The 14711-nt window shown below is 41.1% G+C and overlaps 1 protein-coding gene across 4 annotated transcripts in view; it reads right to left on the bottom strand.

Annotated features, from left to right (window-relative positions):
* The window catches only part of taok3a (TAO kinase 3a), a 64600-nt gene that overhangs the window by 21190 nt on the left and 28699 nt on the right, over nucleotides 1–14711 (bottom strand). For all 4 annotated transcript variants that reach the window (XM_076730069.1, XM_076730070.1, XM_076730071.1 and 1 more), the window contains exons 3-10: nucleotides 10186–10437; nucleotides 6676–6747; nucleotides 5916–6017; nucleotides 5562–5607; nucleotides 4278–4374; nucleotides 3719–3832; nucleotides 2444–2535; nucleotides 2132–2225 (exon numbers count right to left, since the gene is read on the bottom strand). In XM_076730069.1, coding sequence (XP_076586184.1) covers nucleotides 2132–2225; nucleotides 2444–2535; nucleotides 3719–3832; nucleotides 4278–4374; nucleotides 5562–5607; nucleotides 5916–6017; nucleotides 6676–6747; nucleotides 10186–10317 — 749 coding nt within the window. In that variant the 5' untranslated portion in view covers nucleotides 10318–10437. The remainder of the gene's footprint in view (nucleotides 1–2131; nucleotides 2226–2443; nucleotides 2536–3718; nucleotides 3833–4277; nucleotides 4375–5561; nucleotides 5608–5915; nucleotides 6018–6675; nucleotides 6748–10185; nucleotides 10438–14711) is intronic.

Raw genomic sequence — 14711 nt, 5'->3', positions numbered from 1 at the left:
CTCATGATTACACAGTGCATGTAACACTGGGTCTATGGGTTGCTGTGATAGGTCATTAAGATAAAGTAGACTGTGGTGCTATTTTAAGATTTTGATAGTTGGTATGTACATTTAGGGTCATTGTAAGGCCAGTAAGTGCAAATATCCACCACAACATCTATATCTGACATCCTCTATGGTTAGCCAAGGTCCGTTAGCGCACTTGTATGTCATTGTATGTACAATGTGGGCTTGTGTACTGAAGTTACACTACGGAGCTCGTGTCTCCACTAGTCTCATCTGGCGGGATGTTGCTTACGCCTTGGGCTGCTGGAGCTCATCCAAAAATACCACAATCCTGTGCCGCCCAACACAATCCCTCGCCTCAGCATGATGCTACAAGCCAATGCTAATTTTACAACAGGGCTTCTCCGTGCAAAGTCATGGGCAACAAATTTTATCTTAAAAGACTCCCCCGCCTCCTGTTTCTGATGACATGCTCTTTTGTGAGAGCCCACAATGGATGTTGTCTTTTAAGGTGTAAAAATGTTGGGTGGAAGACACACGAAGGCCACTGATGCCTTCAGGCTGGTCTAAGGCAGGTAGAGAGCAACGTTCAGCTTCGTGCCTCAGCTGTGCAGGAGATACAGAATCTTACAAGGGGCAAACACAGACACGATTCTGCATGCTTGGGACTGCACACTTCACTTTCATACCACTGTGGTGATAGCATGGAAGAAGTATACAAAGGTAAATTACAGGGAGAACATCAAACAAAGGGTTAATATTTGATGAGTTTCAGTTTGCCTGTGAGTGTGAGCAGTGGCTACAGCAACTCAGGAGAACGGTGAAATATTTGCTGCATTGCTAATTTCCTGCTAGCATCCTTCTACATCTTTTTTGCCAATTTAGATCACCCATTTCTCCATAGATGCATGCTGATAAATATTTATCCTCTTTTCTGCTGTGCCAACATTTACCTCATTTCCTACTAAGTCCCTCCTTTGCTTCCACATCTCCACGTTACACAAGCTCATATTGAGAACATGTGCATTTGAAATAATTATGAGGTTACAAGTACGGTATATAATGTATATTTATGTGCATATTGAGTAATTATCTATGAGCTAACGTGAAGGACACTGCACGTGTGCCGGGTATATTTAGTCAGTTGAGAACATATAACATAAAATAGCCAGTCTATGGTGGCTAGCATACAGTAAGTGTTAGCATTCATGCTGTAGCTAGCCCAAATGAGTCGTTTATAAAATGAATGAACACCCATGATGCTATAACAAGTTAAGAACAGAACAAATCTGTTTTACTTCGTTACCTAACAAATACAGAGGCGATCCGCATCAGCAGAAATCAACATTTTCACATGTATTTTCTTAATCAATAAAATTTCATGATGATACCCAGTAGCACAACTCATTCTAACAGAAAAAAGGACTTATACCGTGGGTGAGATGCTGCTGCAAAGACACGGCAAAGAGCTCTTTAAAACCTGCTGGCCTAAATTTAATTGCTTTAAGTTTTTTGATGTCTAGAAGGACAGTCTCCAGAGAATCTATTAGCATCTACAGTCATAAGCTGTGAGGCTGAGCGCAGAATTACCTCTGTGTACAAAGAAACATCCCAGTTAGTATGGCAAACACACACAAAAAATGTGAGTTTTAACGACTAGAATAACAGAATAATCACACTGCTTTTGTTTTGATGTTGATATACATTATAATATGCCTTACAGCCCAGCAAGAATGCTGTGGGTAATTATACAGTATTTCTGCGGTAGAGGTTTCGCAGGTAATTACATAAGAGACTTAAGAGTGTGACCTTGTACAAGGCCTGTCGCAGGGATCACAGGTCGTGCAGATTAACACAGGGATGTCTTACTCTGACTGAGCCCAGATCGGACTGGGCTTTAATATTCACAGCTGATTGGAAGCATTGTAACAGTAGTTTCACTGGACTTTTTTGGTTTGAGGATACAAAACTTTTTGAGATGTTGCAGTGCGTTTGTTTGACTGATCGACTGATCGCATACTGGACAGCGTTCTGCAAAGGCTATGCTTTTTTAATCAAAAGCATTAAAAAAGAAAATGAAAAAAAAAAACTGAAAGGTACGATTTGGGAGGTGTTTTCAACTCACCACTCATTGGACTGTAGCGTGGGAGAGTCGTTCTGTGCGATGTGATATAAGGCACTCATGGCATTCATGTTGAACAAGGGGGGTTTACGCTCCGCTGAAATTAGAAAAGATAGGAGTCAGAGATGGGTGGATAAGAGTGACAATTTTATCTCTTACCAATCAGTTTCTCCTTGAATGAGACACATTCAAAGTCTTAAAAGCACACAGGAACAAATAAGATGTGTTTATTGTCCTCCTTTTTAATCATCTTAAATCTGGGACTGTGTGGGCTTATAAAAGCATTCATTGACCAGTAGGTTGATGCATGCTCACCAAGTTCAATACAGGTGATCCCCAGGGACCAGATGTCCACTTTCCCCTCGTACTGACCCTCGTCCATGGCTAGGATCACTTCTGGGGCCATCCTGGGGACAGAGGGATACACATGCAAATGCTCACACAGAGTTTATTAAGTATGGGGGAAAAATCCATGAAAATGTTATAATCTGGTAAGCCTCTCAGAGCTTTTAAAGACTCTGGTATGCTGTGATGGCAGCTCAGTTTTTGGAATATATGTGTGTTTCTGTAAATGTAGTGTGACACTGTGTGTGTGTGTGTGTGTGTGATTGTGAGAATTTAACATGACGAGCGAGAAAAAGTTGTGTGCTTCTGGCTTTTGGCATCATGAGAGTCCATCACTAGTCTAGCTGTTTATGTGATGATGTTCATTCACCATCAAAGCTGCGTGAAGTGTGTGTGAGTGATGGTGGGTACGGCAGACCTGATACAGAGGACATTACAGCAGCTTCAGTAACAACACATACGAGATAGGCTGCCCTGATGTCTGAAAAGGCTGTCCTTTTCAGACACGGAATATGTAACATTGCTGGCCTCATCAAGCTGTTAAAGTGCTGTCTTTCTGTCATTCAGACAAACGGTTTAAATACGCAAATCTTCTTTTCAGATATGACAGGACTATTACAGAAAGAGCCACAATTTTTGGCAGAGGGAGAATAGCGGCGGGTTGAAAACTAATGATATGAATGAGAAAATGTGTTGTCAGTTCTCTCAAAGGCAGCAACAATGAGGGCCATCTTTTGTGTGAGGCATGTTCATCCCTCTTCTCTCCAAAATTAAATTTCTCATGACCTTCATCATTTATTAGTTTTACTAAGTCCGACCTAAAATTGCTGTTGTGACTTTATGTAAAAGTGACCCAGGCGTTTATTCGGACCAACATACAAAATAGCCATCACATTTACCTAATGTGGAGCATGTCTGAAAAGGGCTCTTGAGTAATACATGTGTGCGTGCCAAACAAAAATTCCTATAATCTAAGAGCTTGTCCTCAGGAGTCAAATTTCGAAAATCATTGACAGCGAGGTGGCAACAACACGAAGAACTCTCACACTGCAACAACAAAAAAGGCAGAGAAGGAGCTAACTCCAAAACAATGTGTAATTTCTATGCAAAAGCAAGCAGACACTGAAGAAATCATCAAAATAAATAGCAAAAATATTCCAGTTCATGTCAGTCTTCTCAGTACAACTTGTCCTGTGTTGTGCTCCATCATATGTCCATGTCTTGTCTTGTCTTGTGTATACTGACCAGTAAGGTGTTCCCACAAAGGAGTTGGCAGGTGAGGCAATGGAGGCAGAGCCAAAGTCAGCCAGTTTGACCTGACCCAGCTCAGTCAGCAGGATGTTACCAGCTTTCACATCTCTGGACGGGGAGAGGGGGATGAAGAGAGTGAGCTTATGAAGAGAACGTGTAGATACAGAAGCCAAGAGAAAACGCATCAGTTCCAAGAATCTATTATGCATAATGCTTTTCCCTCCATTTTTACAAACTGGCCACTGCTGTGGTATATTTATATACGGCATGCATTCATTTTAATGGGGGTTTTATTTCATGTGATGACACAGTAAAAATGATTCATATCGCACCGTTGTCGGATTGCCAATTATATTTATCTGCAATAAATGAAATTATTGAGGAAGTATATTGAAGAGGGATGAGTAAAGACACAAGGTGTTTACAGCTTAATTAGTCAACAGTGCAATAAAGGGAGAACATGGGCGTCTCACCTCATCTTATCATGTGTTTGCTAAAGTCATTGGACGTACCTGTCGGGAAATGTCTGGAGTGAGGAAACAGACTGACTCACCTGTGAATCATATTATGGGAATGTAAGTAAGCCAGTCCTAGCAAGGCACCGTGGGTAATGGCAGCAATTTCCATCTCTTGGAGCGGTTTCTTATGAACTTGGGGAGAAAGGAGTACAGTGGAAATGAGTAGGAACCTTCTAAAAACTTGAGTTGTATAATAATGAACTATTACAGTTCTACACAAAGACCTACAGAACAAATAAAGCTTCAAAATAACGCTTCTGTGTATAGTTCATGCCTGATCTAGTAAAATAACTGAACTAATCCGTCCTACTGATATGGCAACAATAAAGTCCTCTCTGGGCATCTACCATATGGTTAACATGTTTGAATAGTTGTGATACGGGCTCCTAAGATGGCTCTCTGTGGGTCATTGCAGTAACAGAGACACTACATGACAAGGCAAAAGGTCAGAGCAGAAGTATGACTGATAAAGGCAGAAGTCACAAAAACAGACTGGGTCCAACTGTCATGACTGCACACCTACATCAGCGATGTGTACACACATAGGCACTTAAAATAACACATTAGGTTCAGATGAGGAATGCTCAGAGGGTAAACAGTGAAGGAGGAAAGGAAAATGTTCTTCAATCTTTCTCTATATAAATCTATGAATCAAAGTGCTCAATGTAACAGCACAGGTCAGACCATATAACCACACTAAATTCAGTTATGGGCGAATAGATTCCACATTTACTTTTACATTTGTATTATCTTGCTCCAAGGACCGTTTCGTGGATACTGCTGCTGTGATTGACTCTAAGCACACTTTCACATCAAGCATGTGTGAAGCATGTGTATATGATAACCATATAACCACAGGAAACACAACATGAGGTTTTAAGAAATCAATGCAGGTAGTTCCTCATATCTAGAAAGTAGAGCGAAACCTCATGAACATACATACAGTCATCTGGACTGATGTTCATATTCAGCTACTGAGCCAAAGAGAAGGAAAATGAGATGAAGAACACAGAATACAGTCTTCTGCAGTCAACTAAACCTACAGGCATAAGCTACTTGTAGGTTAATGAGACTTGTTTTAAAAGTCCTAACTCATGCAAAGCTAACCAACGCGAACCAAAACCAAAGGTACTGTAAAGTTACAGCTGAATGTCGGGAGAAGTTTCTTAAACCTAGCAGAGAATACAAGCCACCTGGCTATAGAAAGGCTTCTCTCATCACCTTGGCCCCATCACTACCTCCAACTGGTCTGACTTCAGTCACATGTTACGAGATCTTTAAAGGAGAAGTTTGGCATTTTGAGAATTAAATACACTTACCCTCTAGTAAATCTGATGCGGAGCCCAGGCAGTACTCCATCACCAGCTGAAACAGAATAGAGTTACAGCTGAGTAACCAATCATTCACATGGCATGTGATCATAAAATATCCTGATACAGAGCTTCAGGCCAGGTCAAGTGAAAACTTGTGAAGTTGCTCCAAATTGTTTTTGACTGTAAAATTATGATGTCTGCAATGGAGGTTGCACTGATTACAAGACATGCAGAGAAACAGAAGCAGGCAGAGGGAAAACAGTCAGAAGGAGACTAAAAGAAAGAGAAAGAGGAAAAGGATCAGACAAAATACACTGACACAAAGGAGGAAACAGGACAAAAGGAGAAGGATCCACTCACCCAGGCAGTGTTGTCTTTTAAGTAGCAGCCTTTGTACTCAATCGTGTTTGGGTGTCGCAGCTGTCCCAAAAACTTGACCTCCTTAATAATGTCCTGCCACTTCTGGCAAAAACAAATCCAGACACACAGACGGTTACACACGACAGGTAGCCTCACAGTTACACACATTGCTGTGACATTGTTTGCAATGCTGCAGCTGGCCTCACTGTAGTCACCACTCACACAGGTATCATGACTTTTTTACATCTGTTACCACTGTGGACAAACAGACAGGGACGTCTCCTAATAGCATTGCAACAACATAAATATTTAACAGTGATAAAAAGGCTCAGTTAGTTAGGAACAGTGTGACAATGTCATGCAAGAGCCCCCAGATAAAACCACCACTCGTGGGTTTATAAAAAGAAAGTTTACAAAAGAGACAGCAATGTGGGCTTGTCAAGTAGATGCTGTGATCACATGGGACACCTTCTGAAATACGCTTGTGCCTAAACCTTTTCAGTGGTTTGCTTTAGATGGTGAGTAATTATCCAGATTTTTGCTCCTTTAGAATAATTATTCACCAAAATAAGACATCTGACTGTGTGACAAGCTACTGTCATGCTTTGGGTGAGACAACGCATTTTGCATTTTGAGCTCTTGCTTTAACCGTTCCTAGAATTGTGCCGAGGCAACAGAAAATAAATGTGACCTTGAGCTTGAGATATGGTTCAGAGACACAATGACTAAATTGTGGTGATGCATTTACAGCGGCACCTACTTCAGTAGTCTGCTTGCCATTATAGGACATCTTTTTGATGGCCACCACTTCGTTGGAATAGGAGTTACGTGCCTGGAGAAGAAAACGAGATATTAGATTCTAGTTAAGTCTTGAAATTTGAGGTCTAAACAAATTATAGATAGACAATTGTCACAAACACACATACAGTAATCCTCTCAGAGGACACCACAGGACTTTTTTTTGTCCACTGGACATAACACACTATAAAAAGAATCCTGCGTCAATTAGAGGCTGACACATATTGATACAAAACAATAGAAAGACGTAACACTCTTTAATGGTTGTACGAAATTACTTTAGCACGATCCAGATTCCTGAGCTTTCTCTTAAAAAGTCAAATCTTCATTACCTAGTTACATACTTTATTTATAACATACTATACAGTAGTTGTATTCAGACAGATGGACATGTAAATGTTTTTTTAATGTAGAGTATCTGTCAACAAACAAGACTATATTATAAAGACATACATTATTACGACTGTGTTTTACAATATTATCTGTCATTAAGTTTATACACCAGCCTTTATCCACTTAAGGTTACTCACAGAAGGAGTTAAAATTGTTCAAAAATATATCAATAAACACTGATATCTGCTTACAAACACACTATAGTGTACTACAAACGATTTACATGTCCATATACTACTTATAAATGTTCAATAGAGGGGTTAAAGTAAACAGTTACCAAATCATGTAATGTCTTAAGGTGAGCTGGAGACGAGCCAGATAAATTCAATGCATGCAAAACATCATAAAGCACGTACACGGCAGAACATCCCCAAAAGAGTGATAAGGCAGTAACAGATTCTCTCATTTGAATTTAAACAAATTTCCACCTGATGAAAGCACTCAACAGCGTGATTAGGGGAAGCCTGTAGGTAAGGGATGAGGTTATTCTGTAGCTACTGCAAGTGTTTGAGTTGTCTGTGCACATTCACATGAACCCGTGGTGTTAACCTCAAAAAGCATTTGGCCTTATGGACAGCTACACTGCAGCTCAGCCTAAGCCTTATCTCGGCTTCATCCCACTTACAAATGAATGGGAATTTCATGTTGAGATTCAAACGGAATTACAGTACCAGCAGGCAACATTATTCCCATTTGACTTTTTTTTTTCAGATTCACTTGATCCCTATGATTGTCAGTTCATGCATAATAGTTGTTCTCTTTGGTGAAGTGTATAGATAGATAACTATAGAGAAGAGGAAATCATGTAACACTGAAATATTGAAATACATCCAGGCTAATTGTCATTGCAGATGTATCAATAATTACAAGAGGCTAATTCATTCAACATCCACTATAGTGATGTGTGCTCAAAGGCCTGGCTGATGGGCCTGCATATCCAGCAAAGGGAATTCTCCTTGTTCTCCTCTATAATGGAGTTCCTCCTTTTGTCTTGACATGCATAAACTATGAATGCACATACAATTGCACACTATTCTTTGACTATGCATGCATATGCAGCAATAACCTTGAGAATAGGCATGCACTCGCAGAGACAGCCAATGTATTTTTCCCCTTTTTCATACATTTAACCTGCAGCTATATTTTACAGTATAAATATTTCAGACATTTATTTCTTTAATGTTAGACTATGCAACTAAACTTTAGCATTGTAAAAACACAGCTTATGGCCTGGGTAGCTCAGTTTAACAAGGACCCTTGTTGCGAAGGTGCTAGCATGTTCTTCCCATGTTTCCATCAGTTTCTTGGGTCTTTGGAGTTTTTTCCCCACAATGAATCAGATTTTTTTCTTAAAATGTATTTGTCCTCTGATTGCAGCCCTTTTTTTTTGAGTGTCACCTACACGCTACCCTGTCTTCTGGGTGGTTATAAGGAGCATGTGCAGCGTGAGATGAAGACTGCAGAAACTACTCAGGGGTGAATATTTTTCTGTATAAATAAATAAATAATCACTGTTTATCACGATTGAACATTAACTACAGAAAAGACAATAAAAGAGAGTGGATTGAATACTATCAGCTCTACTGAAGAAACCAAGCATGATATTAAGTATGGTTAGTATATTGGCAATACAGCAATTTGCACAGCATTTCTTTTTTTGATTTCTGTTATACTATCATGATAATCAAGGTCATTGTGATATTTGCTTTACACAGACATGTATTCTCTTACATTTGTTCAGTCATTTCAGCATTCAAACACAGAAGAAAATGTATATCTTTATCTGGGAAAAAAAAGCCATGGACTACTTTCACAAAAGCTGCTCTGGCTAACAGCTAAAGCTAGCAGTGTACCAGTTGTAATGCGGACAGCATAAGTGTGTCAGTGAGCACAGTGCTGGCATCAGGGCAGGATTTAGACGCACACTGGAGCCTGTTAGCCAGACGGACAAGGGCAAGAGGGCTACTACTGGTGTATTGGGGTTGTGTGTGTGTGTGTGTGTGTGTGTGTGTGTGTGTGTGTGTGTGTGTGTGTGTGTCTGTGTGTGCAAATGACATGGGATAGAAGAGGATGGTAAAGCCCTGCCAGCCAAGAAAATCCTGCCCCACTATCGACAGCTTCTCCTTTTCTATACCAAGAAAACAGCTGTCTTAGGAGGGAGGGAAGAGGCTTATTGCCCCCAGCCCTGCATCTGGAAGAGAGGCGAGGAGAGGAGAGGAGAGGAGAGGACTGAGGAACAGAGCAGAAGAAATGAAGGGAGAGCAGAGAGATGCAGCATGGTTTCAACCCCCCCTCCATGCAGCTTTAGAATCAAAGGCTTGATGAGTAATTAGTGATGATGAGATTAATAAGAAAGGCTACAGAGAAAGTGCTGAGAGGGAATCTGTCTTCATTTAACTGCATTCAAAGGGCCCAGAATGTTGTGGGCTACACTTGCAACGTGTACAAATCAGAGAATCGACAAATAAATAGTTTCTGTAGGGTAACTAGTTAATAAATAAATCAAAGCTATATCGGTGTTTTAACAATTGTCATGTGGTAAAGGGCTAAGAGTGTCTTGCTTAATCGTAAAATGACTTCTTAAACGGTCCAGTCCCTTGTTCACATGCTGTGTTACTTTCTGAACTATAACACTCAAGCTAAACGAACAACCAATAAAATCTACCACCAACTGCATCTTTCTCATTTTACTCCCACAAGTCAATAACCTTTAAAACTTTGAATTCGTCATATTTAATTGATAAACTTTGAAACTCTATCTGAACAGACTTGAACAGACAATCATATATTCAACAAGAAATGCTGTTGAATGTATGATTGAGTACTACTCAATACAAAAAGACATGTTTGATACCGAGGCAAATACCTGTGAAAAACTATTCTGATTCCAAGAACAACAGCTTGAAGAACATTTCATATACAATCCAACCAAAAATCTCTGCAAAATTAATTCAACGGAGGACATTTGTGGAGTCATTAATTTCCACTTTAGATGAAGTTCAAGACTCTTTCAAGGACTTAAAATTACCTTCATGACCTGTGGAAGCCAAATGACACAAAACTGTGACTGTGCACTTACAAAGTAGACGGCCCCAAAGCTGCCATGGCCGATCTCATGCAGGTCACAGAAGACGTCCTCGGGATCATCTTTGAAGAAGAGGTCGGCCAGTTCGGGGTCTTTTGGCACCCCTTTCCGTGTGGACGACGGCATTATGGGCTGGACATGGGCTAGGCGCTGGGGACCACGCTCACATACACACTACTGCCGCTGCTGCTGCTGCTGCTACGGCCAACAGATGTCCACGACGGGCCCGGCATTGGCCAACTTGACCTGGGAAACAGAATAGTGAAGAAAATGATGAGCTGACTACATGTTTCTGGGTACGCACAAGATTGCGACATTTGTTTCCCTCATGCTAATTATGCAGATCCTGTTCAATTTGACACTAAGAAAACAGATCACTTCCTGTGTGCAAGAGAACTGTATTACCTATAACAGTTTTACTTGACCCAAGTAAGCAGATATCAAACTTCTGAAGAGGGTATAAATTGCTAACAATATAATCTGTGTTATCTGAATTGCTATGTATTTAAAGTTAAAAAATACCAGCTAAAGCATTAAATTACACTGACACACACACAACTTAAGTTGGTCATTGATAGATGGTTTGATCTAATGTTACTTCACAGTCCCTTCAAAGAAAAAGAAAGATCCACATTCGTGTGTGTGTGTGTGTGTGTGTGTGTCTTTGTGTGAGTATTTGCATTTGTGTGTCTCATGGACAGCTGATAGGTGATAAGGCAGGAAAAAAGACAGTCATGATGATGGCTAGCTGTCTAGTCCTGCTGCTCATCCAAGTCACAGTCACACTTGCTCACGTAAACATGCGGGCGCACGCGCACACACGCACACACACACACACACACACACACACACACACACACACACACACACACACACAAACAGACAGACACACACACTTGACAGCTGAAGCTGAGTCACTGATGCATCATTTCCACACATGCACAGAGTGTAACAGTTGCCTGTGTGCGTGCAGACAAACACACTAACACTAAATGTTTTGTATCACAAGGCTGCAGCCAGGCCGTCAAGCGTGTACGCATCCTGGACACCCTGCTCCAGTTAGCTTCGCTGCACATGCATCACACACACACTCGCACACATGCACACAGTTGTACACCATCTCTCTCACTCCTGTCTCGCTCTCTGTCTTTCTCTCTCTCATTCTCATCTCTCTCTCACTCTCTCCTCTCTCTCTTTCTCTTTTTCTGTCTACCATGAAATCTCGGCGCACATCAGCCAGATGCAGCAAGAAAATCTGGCTCCAAAGGCCAACCCCACACAGAGCAAGCTGACATACAGGCAGAGGCAGCAAGACACGCAGGCACATAGGCCAAGACACTAAGCATCAGCATCACCCTAATCCCCTGCTCTTAAAGGGATCTAAACCATCACACCCACTCCAAAAATATCGGTCTTAAAGGCAAAGTCCTGTGCCTTCTGTTCCATGGAACCATCTGCATAAAGATGGCAGCCTTGAAGATTTTGCGGGGTGTGGGGGATACTTTAGGTATGTGATTTCGAGGCTGCACTATTTAATTGAGGAACTTGAACGATGACATCAATGGGGGTATCTCGACACAATGTTTCCTCCCAATCTCAATGTGACAGTTGTGGTTTGCTATAAATAACTGCACACTGCATTTTGTTTGGTAAAATCCAACAAATACAATATAAAACACTTTTTCTGTAACAAAATAACAAACTTTACCAAAAAGTTGTAAAATACGGGAGGTACACAGCACTCAAGGTCTCAATTATGGCCCCAAGGTTCAGCATCACTGTCCTCTCAGTAACATCAGGTCAGGGCAGGCGTACGCCAAGAGATCATGGTTACTTGTTAGCTTGTAGCTTGTCAAATCGAGGTGTGATATATACATATACATATATATATTTCACTACATACTGCAACTAGGGATTTATGTATTTAGAGCAGTGTGCCTGCAAGGTAAAGGAACGCTGCCTCTTCTTCTTCTTCATCGAAAGGTCTCATGAAGCACCATGCCAACCTGCTGCTATCCACAATGCTGCTATAACATAACATCTCAGAATTAGTTAAAGCAGCCAGTTTTACTGTAGCCTGACTAAAGTCAATTTCATGGTATTAAGCTTTGATTTCCCTCTAAGAATGTCCCAGAACATGCTTGGAAACCACTGTAGGGATGTAACATGATGCAGGCATGGTGTCAGTTTACCCGCTTACATAATGTGAAAGATCACATATACAGGCTTACATGCTTAGTGCCTAAAGGCATCTCTTGGTCACTGAGGCAGTTTTGAGAGGCATGAAACCCTCATCTGAGGCCTCCACATCTGTGGTAGAGGTGTGACAAATGATGAATTAACACAAGAATACAGCAGAGCAAACATACAACCTGTAGGCTGCAAAATCTTGTATACACTGTTCACAGCGACTAGCAGTTGAATGAAAAACACTTAGTTACACTGCTTTTAAGTATTATTCTTTGTGCCTGTCAAGCTTTCATTAGATGCTCTGCGTAATCCTGTTTTTTGAGATATCTGATCAGTGAACTTCGGTAGCACTGAAAGCTGTAAATTAGCCATCAGTACTCTGTTGTTTTATTTATGTGCAAGTTAAATTAATTCAAACACAGCGCCAATGTAATTATCTACACATTCAACGAAGTAGGCCTCGCAAGAAAACCATGCAGTGTCTCTATTTGTATGTGACTGTTTATGCCTACATCTTTGTGTATTTACGTGTGCTTGTGTGTGTGTGTTTTCTATCGTTTTACCTACGGTATGAACTTGTGTGTCTGTGCGTGTCAGTGAATCTGTGTATGTGTCTGTGTGTCTCCTGGTTGCATCAGCCCTGTCTGTCTCTCATCTCTCCTGCTTCAGCTCTCTAGATAGCTACTGAAATAAAGCCTGGCACCCCGCCTCCCCCATCAAAAACACACCCCCAGCACACAAACAAGTGAATTCAAGAAAGAAAGGGTACAAAATAATAGAGGAGAACAAAAATTGGGGAAAGTGGGTGTAAGAAGACTGGGAAGAGAGAGAAAGACAAGACAGACAGTCAGACAGACAGACCAAATGAGATGCAGCGAGCAGTTTTACCCCATGTGAAGGAGCTTTGAAAGAAGATCTAAACCACATTAACGGAAGGAGTCAGCGGGTAAGCAAAAGACATAAAAATGGAACAAATGAACGTTGAAGTCATGTGATCACTCTGGAGACTCTGCACACCTCCCTCTCACCCTCTTTTCCACTTTTTCTCATCCTCCTCCTCCTCCTCTCCTCGAAGATGTGTGAAGTGATGCAACTTGGCATCAACAGGTTGTAACACGGGGGGGCTTGGTAAAGCTGTTACTAGTCCGGCAAAGCCTAGTGTTTGGACGGTTTGCTCTGTGTGTGTGTGTGTGTGTGTGTGTGTGTGTGTGTGTGTGTGTGTGTGTGTGTATGTGTGTGTGTGTGTGAGAGTGGTTACTGTCCATCTATGAATGGTATTGTGCTGAGAGAGAGCTGATTAGGCAAATGGCTTAGACAGATTAAACGCTTGGTGTGTGTGAATTCTTTACTACATGTGCACGACTACACACCACTGCATGACACTGTACTTATGTGCAGGTGTGCATTAGTGTGTATGTGCAGGAATAATGAGTGCCTTGCATGCATGCAATGCTGTGTGAGTGAATAAATGAGATGACCTGTGTGTGGGTTATTGTGGAGGTGGATAATGGTGCTAAAACACTTGTGATATACAATAAACTATATATCATAAAAACAACTACGTGTAAAAGAGATTATACGGTTTATGCTAATCTGGCTTGGACTCCACACGCACATGCACATGCATGCACGCACGCATGCATGCACACACAGACACACACACACCTGAAAACAATGTAGGATTCAAAATCTTTAGAGGGACCATAAAAAGAATTTTTGCACTGAAAGTTTTGACAATTTCTAGGCCAAGAAAATTCAAAGCATAACTTTGTGTTTTAACCCTGCATTATATTTGGGGAAGAAAACAATAAACAATGAGTGACTCAGGAGTGACTGGCTGATATCCAATATTTCACACAGGCCAGTACAATCCACCTCAAGTCAGTTAACACAACCTAAATAGATAAAGATATAAAGCACCTATTCTGGGACTTATCTGATGGCTGTATCTGTACATGACCACATGCAAGCATACATGTGTTAAATATGGGCCAAAGTTAAACATGCATACACAAGAAACACACAGAGACACACAAACTACTGTACACCCTCCCACCCCCAGGCCCCCTGTTGGTGATGATATGACTAATTCATGTACCAACATGTTGGTGCAGGACCAGCTCCATCAGGCTGGTGGATACTGTCTCTGAACCATGTGCTGCCATAGACATATTTAAATGGGACATCATTGTCAAAGGATAGATTGCTTTCGACAGAGCCACAGTCTGATAATGGGCTTAAATGTGTTAAGTTTTATGGAAGAAAAATACTGTTCACAATTGTCTGAAGTTAATCCAGGTCTATCTCAATTTATACGGTCAAAAATTAAA

Source organism: Chaetodon auriga, chromosome 5, assembly GCF_051107435.1.
Source record: "Chaetodon auriga isolate fChaAug3 chromosome 5, fChaAug3.hap1, whole genome shotgun sequence".
NCBI classification, from domain to species: Eukaryota; Metazoa; Chordata; class Actinopteri; order Chaetodontiformes; family Chaetodontidae; genus Chaetodon; species Chaetodon auriga.
The sequence above is the reverse complement of the archived record's forward strand: the minus strand, read 5'-3'. Positions and strand labels throughout refer to the sequence as shown.